At 44.6% G+C, this 18,187-nt stretch overlaps 3 protein-coding genes across 4 annotated transcripts; all 3 read right to left on the bottom strand.

The window, feature by feature from the left end:
- Nucleotides 1-795: 795 nt before the first annotated feature.
- tango6 (transport and golgi organization 6 homolog (Drosophila)) lies at nt 796-12,366 on the bottom strand. Its single transcript, XM_020109017.2, has 18 exons — nt 12,165-12,366; nt 10,783-11,438; nt 10,572-10,694; nt 10,291-10,450; nt 10,020-10,126; nt 9,678-9,840; nt 9,287-9,354; nt 9,055-9,167; nt 8,584-8,757; nt 8,308-8,434; nt 7,927-8,130; nt 6,730-6,873; nt 5,905-6,444; nt 4,362-4,419; nt 4,086-4,244; nt 2,235-2,386; nt 1,884-1,997; nt 796-1,171 (listed from the first exon to the last, which is right to left on the bottom strand). Exons 1-18 carry the CDS (start codon nt 12,214-12,216, stop codon nt 995-997), a joined length of 3,291 nt encoding a protein of 1,096 aa, XP_019964576.2. The 5' UTR covers nt 12,217-12,366; the 3' UTR covers nt 796-994.
- Nucleotides 12,367-13,156: 790 nt separating this feature from the next.
- LOC138404806 (uncharacterized) lies at nt 13,157-14,378 on the bottom strand. Its single transcript, XM_020109011.2, has 4 exons — nt 14,283-14,378; nt 14,141-14,204; nt 14,014-14,072; nt 13,157-13,931 (listed from the first exon to the last, which is right to left on the bottom strand). Exons 2-4 carry the CDS (start codon nt 14,143-14,145, stop codon nt 13,327-13,329), a joined length of 669 nt encoding a protein of 222 aa, XP_019964570.2. The 5' UTR covers nt 14,146-14,204; nt 14,283-14,378; the 3' UTR covers nt 13,157-13,326.
- A 1,859-nt stretch (nt 14,379-16,237) lies between these two features.
- Nucleotides 16,238-17,588, bottom strand: LOC109643784 (uncharacterized). Of its 2 annotated transcripts, none has more exons than XM_020109014.2 (4): nt 17,502-17,588; nt 17,358-17,421; nt 16,967-17,025; nt 16,238-16,890 (listed from the first exon to the last, which is right to left on the bottom strand). In XM_020109014.2, the coding sequence occupies exons 2-4, from the start codon at nt 17,360-17,362 to the stop codon at nt 16,340-16,342; spliced, it is 615 nt and encodes a 204-aa protein (XP_019964573.2). In that variant the 5' UTR covers nt 17,363-17,421; nt 17,502-17,588; the 3' UTR covers nt 16,238-16,339. The 2 variants fall into 2 exon arrangements, with proteins under 2 accessions (XP_019964573.2, XP_019964571.2); XM_020109012.2 differs by having other exon boundaries at nt 16,238-16,893; nt 17,502-17,584.
- Nucleotides 17,589-18,187: the final 599 nt, after the last annotated feature.

The raw sequence follows: 18,187 nt of genomic DNA on the forward strand, positions 1-18,187 counted from the left end.
CCATCGACACTGAGCTTTTTAACCAGTTTCTACAGTTCCATAAATATAAATGTAAAGGAAACCTTAAAGTGTTGTGTTTAAAAAAAAAGTCCCTCCAGGTTATTTGAAGCTTCACTAACGGAAACACACACACACACACACTCACAGCGTTCTGTGTAAACACAGGTGTGTTTTGGGATTCGGCTGCGTCGAAGCCTGAATCTGTCACCGTGATGAAGGAGCCTGCGTTGCTGACGTCCCGCCGCAGTGACTCCGTGACTCCGCGCCGGAGAAAATATTCATGGAGTGCAAAGAAGAATGAAGCTCCCTGTGTTTGCGTGTTCACACAGAGGCAACAGAGAAGGTCATGATTCATACACCGTGAGCCCATCGCATCCGATGGATGAGACAAAAGAAGGAATGTCTCTCGGCTCTGTTCAAACCTCGCTGGAGACCGTTTGACCTCGTGGACATAGAGACGCTCAACTCTTGCCTCATTTCTGCTTCACGTTAGCGTTCGTATAAAGCGAAGATCATCCACAGCTGGACACCATGTTTTTAAATTGTTCGACCTCTGTGACCACTCCCAGGCTCCGTCATGTGGATCGACGAAATGCCACCAAAATAAGACGTTTCATCGGAACTGAGTTATTGTGATTTACCTCAGACGACACTGCTCTTTACCTGTCGTCACTGTTTGAAACACAAAATACACATCGGAGGTGTGAAGGTGAGCATGAATGATTGATGGGCATACAACCTATTATATATATACTAGTAACAACAACAACAACACCAATAATAATAAAGAGCAGATTATGTGTTCAACGCTTTAATGTGGGAGTTGAGTTCTGGTGGTACAGTGGAACATGGGGGTGCAGAGTCAGATGTCAGTTGATACCGTGTCTGTAGGATTTAACTGCTGCTGTCAGTTGACTGCTGGTCTGTCATCGTGATGCAGAATCCTCTGTGGGGTCAAACTGTGGTTACAACAACCACGCTGACGTAAAAAGTTCTACGGTAAGACGACAATCTTCTTCTCCAGCCTCTGCTCGGGGAAGATGAACCTCCTCATGACGCCATCGAGCTCCTCCAGAGCCAGCTGAGCGTGCAGCACCGTGACCTCATCCGGGTCTGAGCGCAACACCCACTTCAGAGCTCGGTACAGATCCAACAAAACGTCGCTGAGAACCTGCGGAGACAGAGGGGACATTGTTTGAACAAGCCTTTGGACTGCGAGGGATGATTTAGCTCGACTGTTCTCTCACATGTGCTTCCTGGGAAAAAATAAAACCTTAGTCGATCCTTAAATGCTGTTTTTTGATTCCCTGACTCTCCTTCAGTTCTCTCCTCCACCTCCTTCACACCTGTTCTTCTCCTCCCTGGCTTCAGCTTTGTGCTCCACTGTGCCACCGTCTCTCCCTCTCATCTGTTCTCAGTCATTAGCCTCGTACAGATGGTGGTCATGTCCTTCTCCAGCTGTTCCGGTAATGACAGGGACGTGACCTGGGACCAGCAGCTGGACACATGACTGTCGTCGTGGCAGCGACTCAGGAGCCACATCTCACTTGAGCCAGCAAAGTTTGTCAGCGCACGTCTGTATGAGGTTTTTTTTTTTATTGCCTCAAATCAAATCAGGATCAAAAAGTTGTATTGTACTATATAACTACACTGTATGACGTCATCACTGGTGACGTCATTCCTACCATATGATAATAAATTATTTTACCATCTGTATAAACTGAGGATGCAGAGAAACCTGGGAAAAATCTTTTTGGAAATAAACATGACGTCATATGATGGGGAATCATTTTCTGATCAATATCAGCTTCAGATTGTTTTGTATTGACTATTATGAAAAATCTGTGCACGTTGTGTTTTGTTGTGTGTGTGTGTGTGTGTACCTGGGTGGTTTTGTTGCTCAGGCCTCGGAGCAGCAGGGCTATAACGTGAACAGCAGCTCTCCTCACCTCTGCCTCCTTCTCCGTCTTTATCAGCGCTGTCAGACACGAGCTCAGCTGCGTGACACACACACACACACACACACACACACACACACACACACACACACACACACACACACACACACACACACACACACACACACACACACACACATCATTAGAATGGGGATATGAGAGCAGGCGATGACACCAGGATCGTACTGATCCAAAGTGTTGTTGTGTCGACTGAGCTGCTTCACTGATGTTGGCTGGAGGATCCTATGAGTTTAATTTGACTGGGCTCCGTCTCACCTCTTGAGCCAGCGGTCCCAGAGCATAGTCCAGTCTCTGACAGAGTTCTCCGAGGTTGGACAGACTGCTGGCCCGGACGCTTTGGTCCGAATCCCTGGTTCCCTGCAGGAAGACGCCGACCAGAGGACGGCCGAGGTGGGGCGCCAGTTCCCCTGGAGGAGAAAAACCACCAGCTTAGTTCTCAGGCTTAATTATTTATCATCAACTGGTTTCTCACAAATCAACAGAAGAGTGTTACTGATGGAAGGGTTTTTATTTTCTTTGCCAAGGTTTTGTTTTCAGGTTTTCATGTTCATCAGCAGAAAAACTTTACACAGTTTGAAGGAAGACGAGACAATAAATAATGTAGAATAATTAAAGATCCGACAGATAGGTGGGCCGAGTTCATGTTGAAAGAGAAGAGAAATAATTCAGCTTAGATCCTTAGACCAGCATCGAGAGAAGTTCTCAAACACACAAAACGACAAGGCACAAGGTGATGACTGCGCAAAGACAAGAGGCTCCAGAGAACGATCTTTACATTTAAGACAGATGTTCAAAACCACATCTCCCATAATGATGCTGTTGTTTAGATGTTCGGTCATGTTCAGTTCAACAAGCTGTTTGTGTGCGACACTGTTACACACACAGACACACAAAGCACAGAGCCGACTGCTGACAACAGCTGCTGAGAGAAGATAACAAGCTGACTGACCGGTGGCATGAGACTGACCCCTGTGTGTGTGTGTGTGTGTGTGTAATTTACAACTGGTTATATTTGCAAGACACACACACACACACACACACACACACACACACACAGAGAGACACAAAGACACACGTCTCCATGACTTCAGAAGACATCACACTTACTTATGTTGATCTTAACACTTTCCATCTTTAACCACAACCTAAAGCTAAAGCTAACTTAAACTTAACACAACCTCAGAAATCCCGTTCAGCCTCAGTTGGACCAGACATCTGTCCTGACAAGGTCACAGGAAAGAACAGGGGAGGATGTTGTCGTCCGACATCGTAAAGTACCGGCTGGTTTGACACAGCTACTATCAGCGTCTCCGCCATCTTGGCTCACTCTGAAAGCTGCACCCAATCGCAGCCAAGTGGGGTCAACAACACGAAGGTTGTTGCTATTGGTTGTGAAATAACGTTGCCGGTCAAAACCACACAGCTCTCTCTCCTACGTCTGGGGAGTCATTCTGTGCACCAACTCTTTTCTTTCAGTGAATCCAGTAAATCTATTGTCGCACACTAGAGCAGCTCTGAAAGTGCAGTGCGTCAGCACCTGGGTGCAGAGCACAGCACAGCCAAACATTAAGTTATTCAGCATTTACTCCACCAGTCGAGTCAATCAAGAAAACCCTCCTATTTACACATGACAGCCTGGCAAAAGCCAAATCTTCGCCGGCTGGGGGGCTCAAGACAAACACAGGGGCTCTCTGGATGTCTGCGCAGCAAACTGAAGTTCTATCCAATCTCTTAGCAAGGATATAAACCCCTGATTGTCCCGGGGAAGTGGTACGATGGCAATCTGGCAGATAAAACCAGACCGGGGAAAAAATCCAAATGGGGTTTTCTAACAGGGATAGGTTCTGATACACAGGCTCCTTCTGAACAGAGCTCTGCCTGCAAAACAAGTCGGCTCTGTGGCTTTTAGAGTTTATAGTTTATAGTGCTGGGATCTGTCCACCACAGAGAAACATACAGGTCAGAAACTACAAGCTCATGAAATGATAAAACACACGTCATCATTCTAACACAGTTCCACAAACAGAGTCAAATATTATGTTGTTTTGATCGGATGGGGGCAGTTTTGTTTTAAACATTTGACAACCTCCACAGGTCAAAGCTCACCCATGGCTCGGCTCGCCCTCATCAGGACCTCTCCCACTTTGAGGCGAGTTTCCAGGGAGCGCTCCTTGTCGGATGTCGGCAGGGAGGGGCCGCGTTGGAAGTCTGTGAGGAGCCTCTCTAAGATCCTCTCAGGGTACGAATCAGCCAACGCAGCCAGACCTAAAGACAGTTCACACTCACACTGTTTCTGTTCATATCTAACACTTTACTTCTGTAGATCGATTATTAAACATCAGTCTTAACATCACAATCGTCCAAACTTGACCGTTACGTTACCTTGAATGGCTGAAAGGTAAATGAATGAGTCCTCGTGCTCCAGGTTTTCTAAAAAGAGCTGAAGAAGACATGAAGACATCCTGATTAAATCAACTCACAAGACATTTCAACCACAGACAAAATGTTCTGATCTCATCGTAACGTGAACTGATCACGATCACACAGATAAAATGATAAAATATATAAATATAGAGATTAACGACACAGTTCATCCCATTATCCAGAAATCATCAAATAACTCATTTAAACTTATCAGAGACTCGAACACTTGAACATCAGTGTGATAAAAACTACCTGACATTTTTTTTAAACCATCTTTGAGAGGATTTTACTTTTTTTTTTAGTTTGGTCCATGTCTCGTCTACTAACATGGAAGAGGCGGTTTATGACCTATGACCAGTGCTTTGGCTTCACTTTTGGGAGCCATCTTTATTTACAGTCTGGTTTCAGCTCAGACAGAATATTCTGCCATAAAACATCAAACACATCATCAACAAAGATCTTTCCAATGGAACAAAAGCAGATCAATACTTTGACTGAATACATTAAAAACAATAAGATCAACCATCAAAGAGAATAATCCAAACATGACCCCCCCCAGGGACCATCAGGGACCATCAGGGACCATCAGGGACCATCAGGGGCCATCAGGGGCCCAATGAGATGTGGGTTTGAGTGGGTCGGGGGGGGAACAAGAGCTTTGATAGAACAGGCTGGAGTTTTGGGTGAAGTCAGGACGATGATAAAACAAAATATCGAGGAACTGAACACAACCATGAAAATGAATCGATAAAGGTGCAGCTGTGTGTTGAGGGTTATCTGAGGTGTCGGGGTGTGGGGGCGTCTGATAACAGAGAATAGCAGATGAGCTTTTGTCCTTTCTCGTCCGTTAACAAGTCCCTGGAGTAAAACCATTGTTCCCTGAGGAAGACGTCCCTCCGCCTTATTTATTATACATGTCTGCTCACTGCGTCCCAAAACAGGCTCGGATGAAAACACGACCTTCACTTTCCTCGTGCACACAAACACAAAGCGTCAACAACTCAATGTCATAAAGTTGGTGAAGGATAAACAACTTCTTTTTTCCAACCGAGGCTGCGTCCACCACCTTTCTAACATTTAAGTTGGTAAATATGTGTTTTAATATTGGCTGATATGAGTCGTTCACAGACTCAGTATTGACGTTTGTTTGACGAAAGGAAAACTAATGATAGTTATAAATAATTCGTATAATATTAAATAATAAACAATTCCATAAACCTGTATTTGATGAACATATATCAAAAACCTTCAGTTTCACACTTAAAAACAATAAATAAATAACATATTTAAAATGATTTTCATTAGAAATAATTAAAAAAGCTAAAGTTATATTTCCTCTGTGTTTCATTTTGACCAACAGGGGGAGCCCCACATCACCACCTCCCCCCTGCTAATGATTCTATCTCTTTTTAACTAATATATTAAAATATGTTTTTCATTATTACTGATTCACTATTAGCTCCATAAACAAATCATCAGCTGACACAAACACGTTACCCACCACGAGCACCTTCTCCTGGGACCGAACGACCTCTGGGTTTCCACTTTGCACCATCTGTGTCAGGACCCTCAGGGCGAACACTCTGTTTGGCACCTCCGGGTCACACGCCTCGAGCAGCCAATCAGACAAGGGCTTGGTCGAGGAGCGAGGGACACTAGTGCGTCCAGCTTGCGTAGTTTTTCCTGCTGCAGACGCTGCAGAGGACACTGGGTGTGTGATGTGGGTGTCGCTCGGTGTATTTCTGTCCAGCGGAGATGATCGTGGACTCGTACCTGAGTCACTTCCTTCAGTTTTTATCTTTGGCTTTTTCCTAGAAGACACGTTGTTGTTCTTTACGGCTGTTTCAGGTTTTCTGGAGGCCTGGGCAGCAGCAGCAGCAGCAGCAGCAGCGAGATCTTCAGGCCTGTAGGCACCGTGAGTGGCGATGACAGCCCTGAGGTTGGACGCCAGCTCCTGGACGACCACGTCAGGGTGTTTCTGGGACAGTGTCTCCAGAGGTGAGAGCAACCTCGACATGGAAGAGTAGTCCTCTGCGCCAAGCTGTCAAATTAAAGTAGAGGGAGAAGACAGCGGGAGTCAGTCAGAGTCGGAGGAGCTGAAAATAAATCTTTATTATCTAGTAATACTATTATCAGAGCCTCAGAGGTTTAAAGGGACATAAAGTGAAGACATATGACTTTTATTTTACAGAAAGATTATTCAGTTCTATATATTTGCTGGCATTTGAGTTTTATTTGTATTTTTAGTTATTTATGATTTTAAAAAACAAACGTTAATTGCATTTCTTTGTCATAAAAACATCTGTGATGACTTTGAGTTGAGTACCTCAGGCCCAGACAGCAGAGTGGCCACCAGACCCATCCCCATGCTCAGAGTCTGACTCTCGATTGGGTTCTCGAGACTCGGCTCAGTGACCTGATCCAGACCCACACAGGCCCTTTGGACCAGGGTCACGATGAAGTCCACCACCTGAGAACAGACAAACAGACGCTCAGGGACGCAGATCATAACAACAGAGACATTCAGGGGCCCGAATATGTTTAAATGAACTAAGACAAATGTGATGTTCTATTAGCATCTGGAGCTTAAAGTAAAAGGAAATAAGTATTTGATATTTTTCAGGAAATTCCCAGAAACCGTTCTGTCCTTATAAAGACATCCAAAGGTGAAACTTATAAAACATTACCTCATGAAGTGAGGCCGCTTTATCGCAAATACTTCTTTATCTCGACAGGGAATGTGTGTTGACCCTAAAGTGCCAGTCAGCCAACCCCCCCCCCCCCCCCTCCTAAAAAAAATAGGTTATTCTGGTTTTTAGCGCCGTGACTCAACGTGGCTTGTTTCCGTTACAAGAACTCCCACAGGAACAGACTAATATAAATATGTGCAGGACAAAGACGACTGCAGTCCCACGAGGACGAGTGGACGCCTTCCTTTGGACACTTCAGGGACGTTTATCTAAGTTTTAACATAAAAGTGCAATAAAAAAACATTTTGTCCTGAAGCATCTGCTCAGTTTAAATGTAAATTCTTAAACAGATCAACAACGGAACATGTATTTAGGACAGAGGCAACGAGAGCAGGTCTCCTGAGCATCGTGCAATTCTACACAGTCCTGCCAGGCCCTCTACGTTAAAGGAATAGGTTTGGGTTTTACTCACAGTAGAACACGTTATCAGCATTTCATTCTAGAGTCATGAATGAGAGACCACTGACACCATGTCCTCTCTCTGTAAATGTTGAATTTGTTATTGACAGGATCTGTTCAGCTTCAAATGGGCGAGAGTTTGATCTAAAACTCCCTGAACTTGACAATCACTATTTTTTCAGTCCCCAATATTTGTTTGGGCTCCCAGAGTCGGTCAGGCTCTACCTCAGGCTGCACTGGATCCCGTCAGGTGTAAACATAGATGTGCATCTTTTCTGCATGGGCTATTCTGTCAAATAAGAGTTTACGTGTTGGAAAACATTAAAGCACACAGTGTGTGTGTGTGTGTGTGTGTGTGTTATCCTCCTACTCACCTGTGTGGGTTTTCTCAGCAGCATATTATGCTGCAGGTTCTCAACCATTACTGCCAGCACCTGAAGCAAAGCAAGTCTCTGGCTTTGTCTAACAGCTCGGCCCAGCACTTCCTGCTCCACCTCCAGAAGCGTCATGGTGGACACGTCCAGCTCCTCTTCGTCTTTCTGCACTTCGTCTGCTGCAGCTGTCCAACTGGTCAGCTCCTGCAGGAGAGACAAGGAAACGATGGAACATAAACTGCGATTAATAAACTTCTCAGCCGAAGTCTCAAAAATGTACAAAAATAACAAATGTAATGTAAATATGTTCTACCATAAACTGTGTGTGTGTGTGTGTGTGTGTGTGTGTGTGTGTGTGTGTTTGTGTGTGTGTGTGTGTACCTGCAGCAGCTCCAGGAAGAAGTCTCCAGGTAGATCACTGTCTTTGAGTTCAGCCAACAAATGCAAGAGACACTCCAGCCTCCACTGTTCCCCTGACAGCTTCTCATACAGAGCGTCGTCCTCATCACTGAGACAGGAGCGGAGAAGAGACGTTACACTGACGTCATCGCACGACACATGAAGCTCTTTAAACGCAGCTGATGGGACATTATTCGTCACGTTTATCTTGCAAGCAACACACACAAGACGCAGCTTTGTCCGTCCTCCGTCATTCACCTGCAGTTGTCTCTTGAGTCGAACCTGGCTCCTCCGTCACTTCCTGGGGCGAAGTAGAAGTCGCTTGTCTCGTTTTTCTGTCCCTGCAGACCCGAGAGCTGCCTCAGAGTGGACAGGGCTTCAGACGCCTCAGTGTGGCTCAGGTACCACAACAAAATGTCCTGGCAGGTGGCGCTGTGGGACAAAGCAAACACTCAGTATCAGTGCCCTACTTCAGGTCTGATTTGTAATCATGTGCTCCTGTCAGCTCACTGCACGTTCTAAGTATTTCATGTTTTTAAACACACAAGTAGAATTATCAGTTGAGGTAAGAGTATGGTTTGGTTTTGAAGCTACTTTGAATCTATAGAACTTCATATCTTCCGCTCCATTTCCATCTTCATTACTGTCCTTCAACATTCTTCTTTCAATGATGGGTGTTTCATTATTTTTCCAGTTGTGGAATAACAATACGAGCAGAGAAAACGTTACCGGAGGTGTGAGACGTTCTGCTTGGTGAAACAGAAAAGCGTGAAGATAACTGGAAGAACTTCCTCCAGAGCCTTGAGAAGAGAAGCTGATGGACTGTTTCCAACCACCCAGATCTGACAGCAACAAGAGACACAAGAGCAAACACAATGAAAACACTGGGAGGGGAAGTGAGATGATACGGATCCTGTAACTTCCAGGTACAACACTGTTGTTTGCCTTTGTGTGTCCTCACCTTGTACACATCTTCCACACAACGTGTCAGCTCCCACTCCTCCACAGCAGCACGGTCTCGACTCTCGTCTGCAAACACACAAACACACACAGAGTTCAGAGCTGCTGGGACCTGACACTTGTCCTGCTGATGATATAAACAACAATAACTGCCTGATAGAAATTCAACTTTGAGCTGTGACAGAAGGTATGAGATCTCGATGTCAAGCTGCCGCAGCCTCCGTGCTTCGGATTCATGATCAGGATGCTTCCTACCGAGGTTACACATCCTGTTCACACTCAGGATTTACCCACAACCCACCGAGGCAGTTAAATCTCCTCTGACCTGAAACACATCTAGATTTTAATTTAACATCTGACACATATCGATGCGTAATAGTGAGTGAACTGACTGGAAGCAGAGTTGCAGCGGTGAAGAGGTTGAAGCAGGGGGGTGAGCAGGTACGGACGAGCAAAGCTGGGCTTCTCCTGCACCATGGAGAGGGCCGCCCTGGTGGCCACACGCTGAAACTGTTGTGCTGCCAGCTTGTCTCTGAAGTGCAGGAGCTCGAGGATCTGCAACAGAACGACGAGTCAATCAGACGACTGGGAAACAAAACTGTGGATTAACAGCAGAATTACTGCACAAATCAATGCAACCTTATATTCAGAATGATCGCATGTTCACGCTCGTATTCACATCAGAGTGTAAACAGACTGAGATAAGTGCGGGTGTGTGTGTGTGTGTAGCTGACCTGAGGACAGACTTGTCTATAGTAACTATCTGCTGAGGTAGATTGTTGAGGGCAGGCCACCAAGATCCTGGCCACTCCGTCACACTTCCTCCAGTCTGACTCGCCCCCTGGAGGACAGAAACAGTTTGGTCTGGATACAACAAATAAAGAGTTCCGTTCTATAAAAACGCTTTTACAGAAAAGCTTCAATATGGAACTTGAATAAAGCTACAGACTGAATCTGTCTGTGATCAGTTCCAATGTGTGGGGGGGGTTCTAAATGTTAACTCACCGGTTCCTCCCTCCAGGATAGCTCTGACGACAGCCTGGACACCGCTGGGCTGCATCAGGCGCTCGGACAGCAGCTGACCACACAGACGCCTCAGCCAGGCCGGAGCTGATCCCAGAGCTGCTCTGCTGCCTGAACCGCTGGAGCTTCCTGCTGCACCAGACTGGAAGGGTGCACAGGAGACATCAGCCAAAAACTCAATACTAATTTAGGCAATAACATTTAACTAAGGGGCAGAAACAAAGCACTAACCCTGACCCTCCACCGTACACACACATGCATACCTGTCTGGGTCCGCCTTGGAGGATCAGCAGCTGCTTGATAACGATCGGCTGGTAGACTTTTCCTAAAAGGCTTTTCAGAGCCTCCCTGCAGGTCCGACGTTCCTCAGCACTGAGCTCCTGCATCTAAAAAGAAGACAAACCAGAAGCTGCATGCATCAAAATCATTATTCTTCCACAAGAGCAGCCACAATCCCATATCCAGATGTGTTACCTCCTCCTCCTCCGTGCCCCCTCTCTCCACCCGGTGTGGCTGGTAGCCGAGCTGGCACAGCGCCGCCATCACATCCCCCAGATGCTGTGTGAACACCAGTGTGGCCAAAGACGACAGCTCTGCCAACTGCAGCAGGACATTTGTGGTGGTAAGAAGACGGCGTCCCCCTGCTGACACCACTCCACCACGGACGAGTTTGTCCACCATGGCTCCAAACGCTGAGCGACAACTCAGCGGAACACCCACTCCGGACGCCAAGTAGGGGCAGAGCCCCAGAGAGACGACAAACTGAAGGGCCGCTCTGAGCGTCTTCTGCTGGGTGACACTGAGAACATCAGGAGGTAAAGGTGGCGCAAACTCAGGGGTCTGATTTTTGGCCACAGAGGAACTTTTCTGATTGAAAAGTTTGAGTTCATTAGAAATGTGTCGTGCCAGGGTGAGGAGCAGCAGGAGACACTCCTGGACGAAGCCCCACGTGGCATCTTCTGTATCTCTGGAAAACCACTCTGCCGCCGACATCACCTCCTCCCGCAGCTTCTTCACCTCCTCAAAGCTGCTCTCACTCTGAAGCTGCTCCAGGAGAAGGGATCTGTTGGCCCGCAGTACTGCCAGGAGCGCCTCCTGGTGCGAGGACTGAGCATCACGCACAGACGCCTCTACGGACACAAAGATCACCACATACAGTAATTAGCTGTGTATGACTACATCTGTGCAGGACTGTCTCTATCACACATCACGCACACACAGGGACAACTTGAGGTTCATCCTCCGGGGATCAAATCACTGATATCCTGGTTTTGCAAGTTTGGGTTCAGGTAACACCGTCCTGTCGTCGTGTATCACAACTCAAGATTAAGAAGATTTGTAGCACACTTTCCATTTCAGTTTCAGAATCGTTTGATCCCTCGCTGCTACCATGGATGTGTAAAAAATCAATTGTAGTGACACAACACTCCATTAACTGTGGAGTAGCTTGAACGTAATTAGTGACTGATAGTTATATTATGTGTTAAACCAGAATTAAGAACCTATATTGAAGCTTACTAACGTAACATCAAACCTAAGGAGGAGTTAGAACAGGAGTCCTTCCTCTGACCCTCACAAATGTGTGTTGAGAGTCTATAAACCTTGTGATGCTCTGACGACGACAGTTTGATTTTAATACACATCAGTTATAATCTGCCTCTGTCTCTAAATCTTGTAAACAAGGTTGATATGTTCAGTTTTGTTATTAAAGCCTGTTTTAATTAGTCAAAAATCTAAATCCATCAAATCTGATTTAAAAACGTTTTTAAAAATCACTCCCTCTCTTTGTCTGAGGTTTGATTTTAAACTTTACATGATTCTCAGGCTCAGTTTCCTCCATCACTTTGTTCACTCACCGTTCAGAGGCTTCGTGAGGATATTTATCGCAGCGAGGAACCCGGAAGTCATTTCTCCATCACACAAACAACGTCACAGTCTCCCACGAGTTTACAGCAATTATCAAAAATATATAAAATTAAATAAATCCAATTAAATGAGCCTCGTTAGACTGTGGGTGGGATGTAGCATCTAGCATTAGCTTCTGAAGTGACGCTGGAATTGCACGTCACGGCTCATCGTCGTCTGTGATTGGCTGAGGGCACGACCCGGTTTTTTTTTTTAAATCAACTTTATTAACAATGCGGAGATATTACAATACAGGTGAATAGAGAGAATGTGCAGGAAATTAAATTAAACAAACTCCAACAAGATGAAATAAATGTGCAGTGTGAAAATATACTTCTTACAAATACTAAGATTAAAAAAAAACTTTAGTGCATCTGTTTTTTGGGGGTGTTGGAGTGTTTTTAAAATAGTTTTTACATAACATTGATTATAAAATAATGTTTTAAAGATGAAATTGAAGAAATCTGGCTGATGATATATATTTGAGATTGCTGTTATAGTGCTTAGAGATGTAGGCATCCGGCAGCTGACAGAAGAATAAGGTGATTGAGGCCGAGTGTCGAAGCCAATACTGAGTTTTTTCACCTCACACTCGGACATTTAGGTCATTCCCTTTGCAAAGTCAATTGTATTCGTGAAACTGAAAAGTTAGAGTCAGACTAAGTTCAGATCAAACCCCACTACATCTAGATTTAAAGTTTAGGTGTAGTGGATCTATATCAATTATCCCAGAGACTTTGCTGGCGACAGGACAGACTCCAGTTCTTTGACATCTTTGCACATTTAATGAATCCCATGGCTGTGTAACTGGCAATGTAGTGTCATGTTTGTTTTAACGACTTACAATACTAGAACTGTCACCTTAACAATGAGTAACTAAATTAAACTAGTCAATAAATAGTTTTACAAAAAAAAAAAAAAAAAAAAAAAAAAAAAATCAGCATGAAGCTTTAAATCATTTATTCATATCAGATCATGTGCAGCAAACACTGAGGTAAAGACAGGTTTAAGTCAGCTGTGAGACGGCAACATGGAGAATGTTGTGGTAAAGACAGAGTAAGTGTCCTGATAGACTGCAGGTAAGAGAACATAGATACTGAGACAGTGTCAGATTTAGAAGCCACCCTTGGCTGGAGCGTCAGCAGGCCGGCTTTGCACTGACGGTCTCCGGACTCTGCTCATAGGCATGAGAGGAAAAAAGGGAGGCTCTCCTGGGGTGTAGCGGGTCTGAGAGAACACTGCTCTTCCTCGGTTGTATCTTGAACGAGAGCTGAAGGAGTAAACTGGCTCCAGATCTGACACGTCGCTGAAGACCGGCTCAGGGGCCTTAGCAGCGGAAGCCTCAGTGTAGTAACGGGCCACAGCTTCAGCGTTGGGGTCTTGACTCACGACAGGCTCACTTCCTGCAGCTTCACCACCATAATCGTTACCTGGAGCATACGCTGCAACAGAACCCCAATATTGACTTTCCTCAGGGCCACTGTCTTCTTCATTACCACGGTTAGTCTCATCCATGTTGGTGGTGGTGCTGTAAAAATCTTGCCTGCCACTGAAACTGCCATCATCTTGAGCAGGAACTTTTTTGGCAGTGCTTGGGTTGAGTTGACTTGGTAAAGGGGAGCTGCTACCACTGCCAGGATTCACCCCAACGCCACTGTACCAGAACCCAGAGAACGGCGGCTGCATGAATCTTGGGTCAACATTATCTGATCTATAGTCTGAACAGAAACGAGATTTGAGTTTAAAGCAGAATTAAGTTTGTCAGAAATATGTTATATTGATAATTAAAGAGGTTCTTACCTTTTCTCACAGGTCCACAGATAACGTGTCCAATGAGAAGAAACGAAATCCAGATCATCCTGTAGAAACATCACAGTTTTAGATCACGTGTTCCCAACGTAATATTTTCAGACGGTATTTAACTTACTTCATTCTGCTGCTGAGTAAATTCTTGACGTGTAACTGCTACAAGCTGATTTCTGCCCAAGACCCTGCACAAACACAACATGGGAAACATTTCAGTGATGATACCAACAGATTTTAGAAGTAATAGAACAACCTTTGCTCACCTGCTGGCAGGTGAACAGCTTCCAAACAGGAACGTGTCTGTGACATCATCATGAGTTCAAAGCTGCTTTTATACGTCAGCAGTGCAGCAGGGACTGATTGCTCAGTGGTAACAGCTGTAAACACCAGGGAGCCACTCATTAACCTCGTAACCTCTTCTCTCCTCGATAGATTGTCAGTGATTTCATCCAACTATTGATTTAAGGCACCACGTTGCACGGTGGCACGGTGGTACAGTGGTACAGTGGCCAGCAAGGAGGTTCATGGATTTGAAAAAGAAATGAGGGACAGGATTTTATAATTTAAGAGTTTTCCCAGCCTCCCACTCAGCCCTGTGCTGTTGCTAATCTTAGACTGAGTTCACTTCACTTTTTTGTGAATACATTTGTATTTTTTTTACACAACACGATGCTGTTGTGGTTCTTGAGATTATTTGCTCAACAGTATGAGGCAGTGGGGTTTGGACCCGTTTGTTTTTCCGGATGGTAAACATAAAATTAAAAGCTTTAAATTTAAAAATAAGTGACTTACATTCCTCTTGATTTAATACAGTTTGAACATTTGACAACAAATGTGAGTGTAAATAAAACCTCTATACGTTTGGCGTTATCTCACGTTACACTAATTTTAAAAATGGAAACCTGTTGAACTAAATAGAATTAATGGTCCTTTCACACAACACACACATTTCCACCCAGTATTGTCAATATTAGATCCTGATGCAGAGAAACGCTCAGAGCGACGCTGCATCGAGGCTTAATGACTGAACGTATGTGCAGCACGTGTGTTTGAGCAGAGCAGATGTTTCACTTCCATGGAGCCTGATGAAGGAAAAAATCAAGACTAAAGAAGTTAAAACTGCAGCAACAAATTTATTACACAAGAGTTTTGACGTCTCCAAAACTGTGTTTGTGTCCAAGTGGAAATAATCAAAGATTGTGTTAGTGGAGACACTTTTCCCTGTTTGGTTTTATCTTAGTGAAGTTGTATGTTTAGTTGCGTCCTGCTGGTATTTTCCAGAGTTATCTTACCTTCACCTTTTACCGACTCATCTCAGGAGATATTTTGTTGGATGTGAAATTAACGCCTCAGACACACAATCAAACCATCCACTCTGTGGAAACATGGAGGCAGACCTTGCTCCTGTTTAATGGGTCTGAACTAAAACCAGTAATTGCAACCATAACATTTTCAGGTTACGTAGTTTGAGGCTATAAAAAAAACCCTAATTGACAAATGCAATAGGTCAATAGTTTTTAAAAAAGCATTTAGATTTGACCATCGTTTCCTTTTGCTTCTATTCTTGTGTCTTCATTCTGTCATTACTTTTTGTGTGTATATCCGACTGTGTGGCTCCTGCTTCCGTAAACTCACCAGTGGTCAGAAGTGGTATTTGAACCTGCACACTGGAACCGTCAACCGGTCAGCTGGGCTCAAACCTTTCTTGCAAGAAACCTAGAATAAGTTTTCACTGGTTCTTTCAGCTTCAATCTTTGAGCTTATTGACAATTTTAAGGCTTCCAGTGTAAATATCCACTTCAAGAGCGTCTTCACAGTCCAATGAGTTTCTTTTCACAAGTGATCAATTGTGCTTCACCTCTTTTGACAGCGAGCGTCACAAACACCAAAATAAGATGTCTCAAATGGTGCAAGTTGCTTTTAATAACAGCCAACATGTGATGCTGGGCAGCAGGCGTGTCCTTCAAGTGTGGTCCCATTAACACCCCTGGGCTAAACTACGGTCAGTGGGGTTCCATAGCTCACCTGCCTGAGCAGGAGCCTCGTGTCTGGAAGCTCGAATCCTCTGCAGTGACCTCAGCTTTCATGACAACTCTTAAATCTGACAACTCACACACAATATCATGTTCCTCGTCAGCATCCACATGAAGTTAAGACACACAACACGTCCACCCTGGAACCCAATTATACAAATTAGGACAGAACAATGGTCAAGACATCTTTTTTAAAAGTCACTTTATTGGCGTCAGGTTGGCAGCAGTGAGACGGACGACCGGAAGTTTAAGACATTTACAGAGCGAGCAGCATCTGATCAGAATAGTTACACCCCACCCTTGGCTGGAGCGTCAGCAGGCCGGCTTTGCGCTGACGGTCTCCGGACTCTGCTCAGTGGCATGGGAGGAGGAAGAGGAGGCTCTCCTGGGGTGTAGCGGGTCTGAGAGAACACTGCTCTTCCTCGGTTGTATCTTGAACGAGAGCTGAAGGAGTAAACTGGCTCCAGATCTGACACGTCGCTGAAGACCGGCTCAGGGGCCTCAGCAGCGTAGTAGCGGGCCACAGCTTCAGATTCAGCATTGGGGTCTTCATCTTGAGTCGCAACAGGCTCCTCTTCTGCGTAGTTAACATATACGCCGCCATAGTTGTCAGCTGGAGCAGCAGCTTCATACGGAGAGGCTGCATAAGGATACCCAGTGTAAAAACCAGCACTGCCAAAGGGATCTTGAGCAGGGGCCTCTTTAACAAAGCTTGGGTCGGGTTGACTTCGCATCATGAAGCCATCATCGCTGCTGCTGCTGCTGCTGCTGCCCATGTCAGGACCCATCCATGTCACCCAATAAGGGTAATCAGCTGCCTGTGGCCTGGAGTCTGCGGCTGCTGCAGGAGCAAACATGTTATAAAATCGAATTTAACTGCCAAATGCAGATTAGAGCAGAATGTGTCAGGTTACCATTTTTAACAGGAGCACAGGTGACGCTTCCAGTCATCAGACACAACAGCCAGAACATCCTGCAAAACAGTTTCAGTTTTAAACATTTTGGAGACTTAATTTAGCTCAGTAGCACATAAAATGATCTAATTTCTTAAAATTGAAGCTCTTGAGAAATAATTGTAATGTCGTCTCAGGCTTATTTAAAATGTAAAACACTTGATGGAGCACAGGGACGGTGATTGTTTTTTAACCTTCAAATTGTAGAATAATTTGTCTCAAATTTCTCTTGTTCCTCGTTTCTCCAGAAGAGGATTTAAAAGAAACAAACTTCAAACATGATGAAGCATTTTCAACGAGACAAAGAACTGAGTCCTCCGGGGATGTTAGTCATGCTCAGTCCGTCACTTACATCATTTTCAATTCAGTGCGTTGATCAGTTCAGGATTTCTGCCCGGCAACGTCTCCCCAACAAACTGTGGAGGCAAAGCACAGGACGACATTTGATCCAGGTGACGACGAACATCACGAGTTAAAACTATCAACCATTTCTCACCAGCACAGGAGTCGTCCACGGGCACAATGTCCTCCTGAGCCCGAGGCCGGTTTTAAAGGACTCTCACCTCATTGATGGATAATTAGCAGCAGCTGACAGACAACCAGGAAAACTGAATTGTGTTCAAGGAGAAGACGGTTTTTTTAACGTGTGTCATTCTTCTGGCCACACACTCCTCTCTCCCTTTGTGACACATGTCTGTACGAACCGACTAAGGCCAGAATACTCTAATGATCTAATTCAAATTAAGATAATCAGAAAATACTATACATGACAGTGCTATATCATATATCACATACAGTTCAGTTAATATATGGGTTCATGTATAAATAGTCAATAATACTATTTAAAACATTTTATATCTGTTTGGAAAGGTTTGGCTGCAGATGGCTTGAATAAGGAATTTACATTTTGCAGTTGAAAATACATGGAGTTTAATTTGTAGTTTGCTCACTGATGGATTTCTGGAGGTAGATGAATTGTGTACAGCCCATATCGATAACTATCACGATACATATTTGTTATTGAACGTTTAAAGATGGATTCTCTGGAGAGAAGCTCGTGGTTTTCCATGTGAATGATAAACTCTTTATAAACCACAGGAACATCTGACATAATGAGGAGCAGAGAGTTTTTAGACTTTAATATTCTGGTGAACTGACCCTTTAAAATTAAACAACAAGGAG

Source organism: Paralichthys olivaceus, chromosome 7, assembly GCF_024713975.1.
Source record: "Paralichthys olivaceus isolate ysfri-2021 chromosome 7, ASM2471397v2, whole genome shotgun sequence".
Lineage (NCBI taxonomy): Eukaryota > Metazoa > Chordata > Actinopteri > Pleuronectiformes > Paralichthyidae > Paralichthys > Paralichthys olivaceus.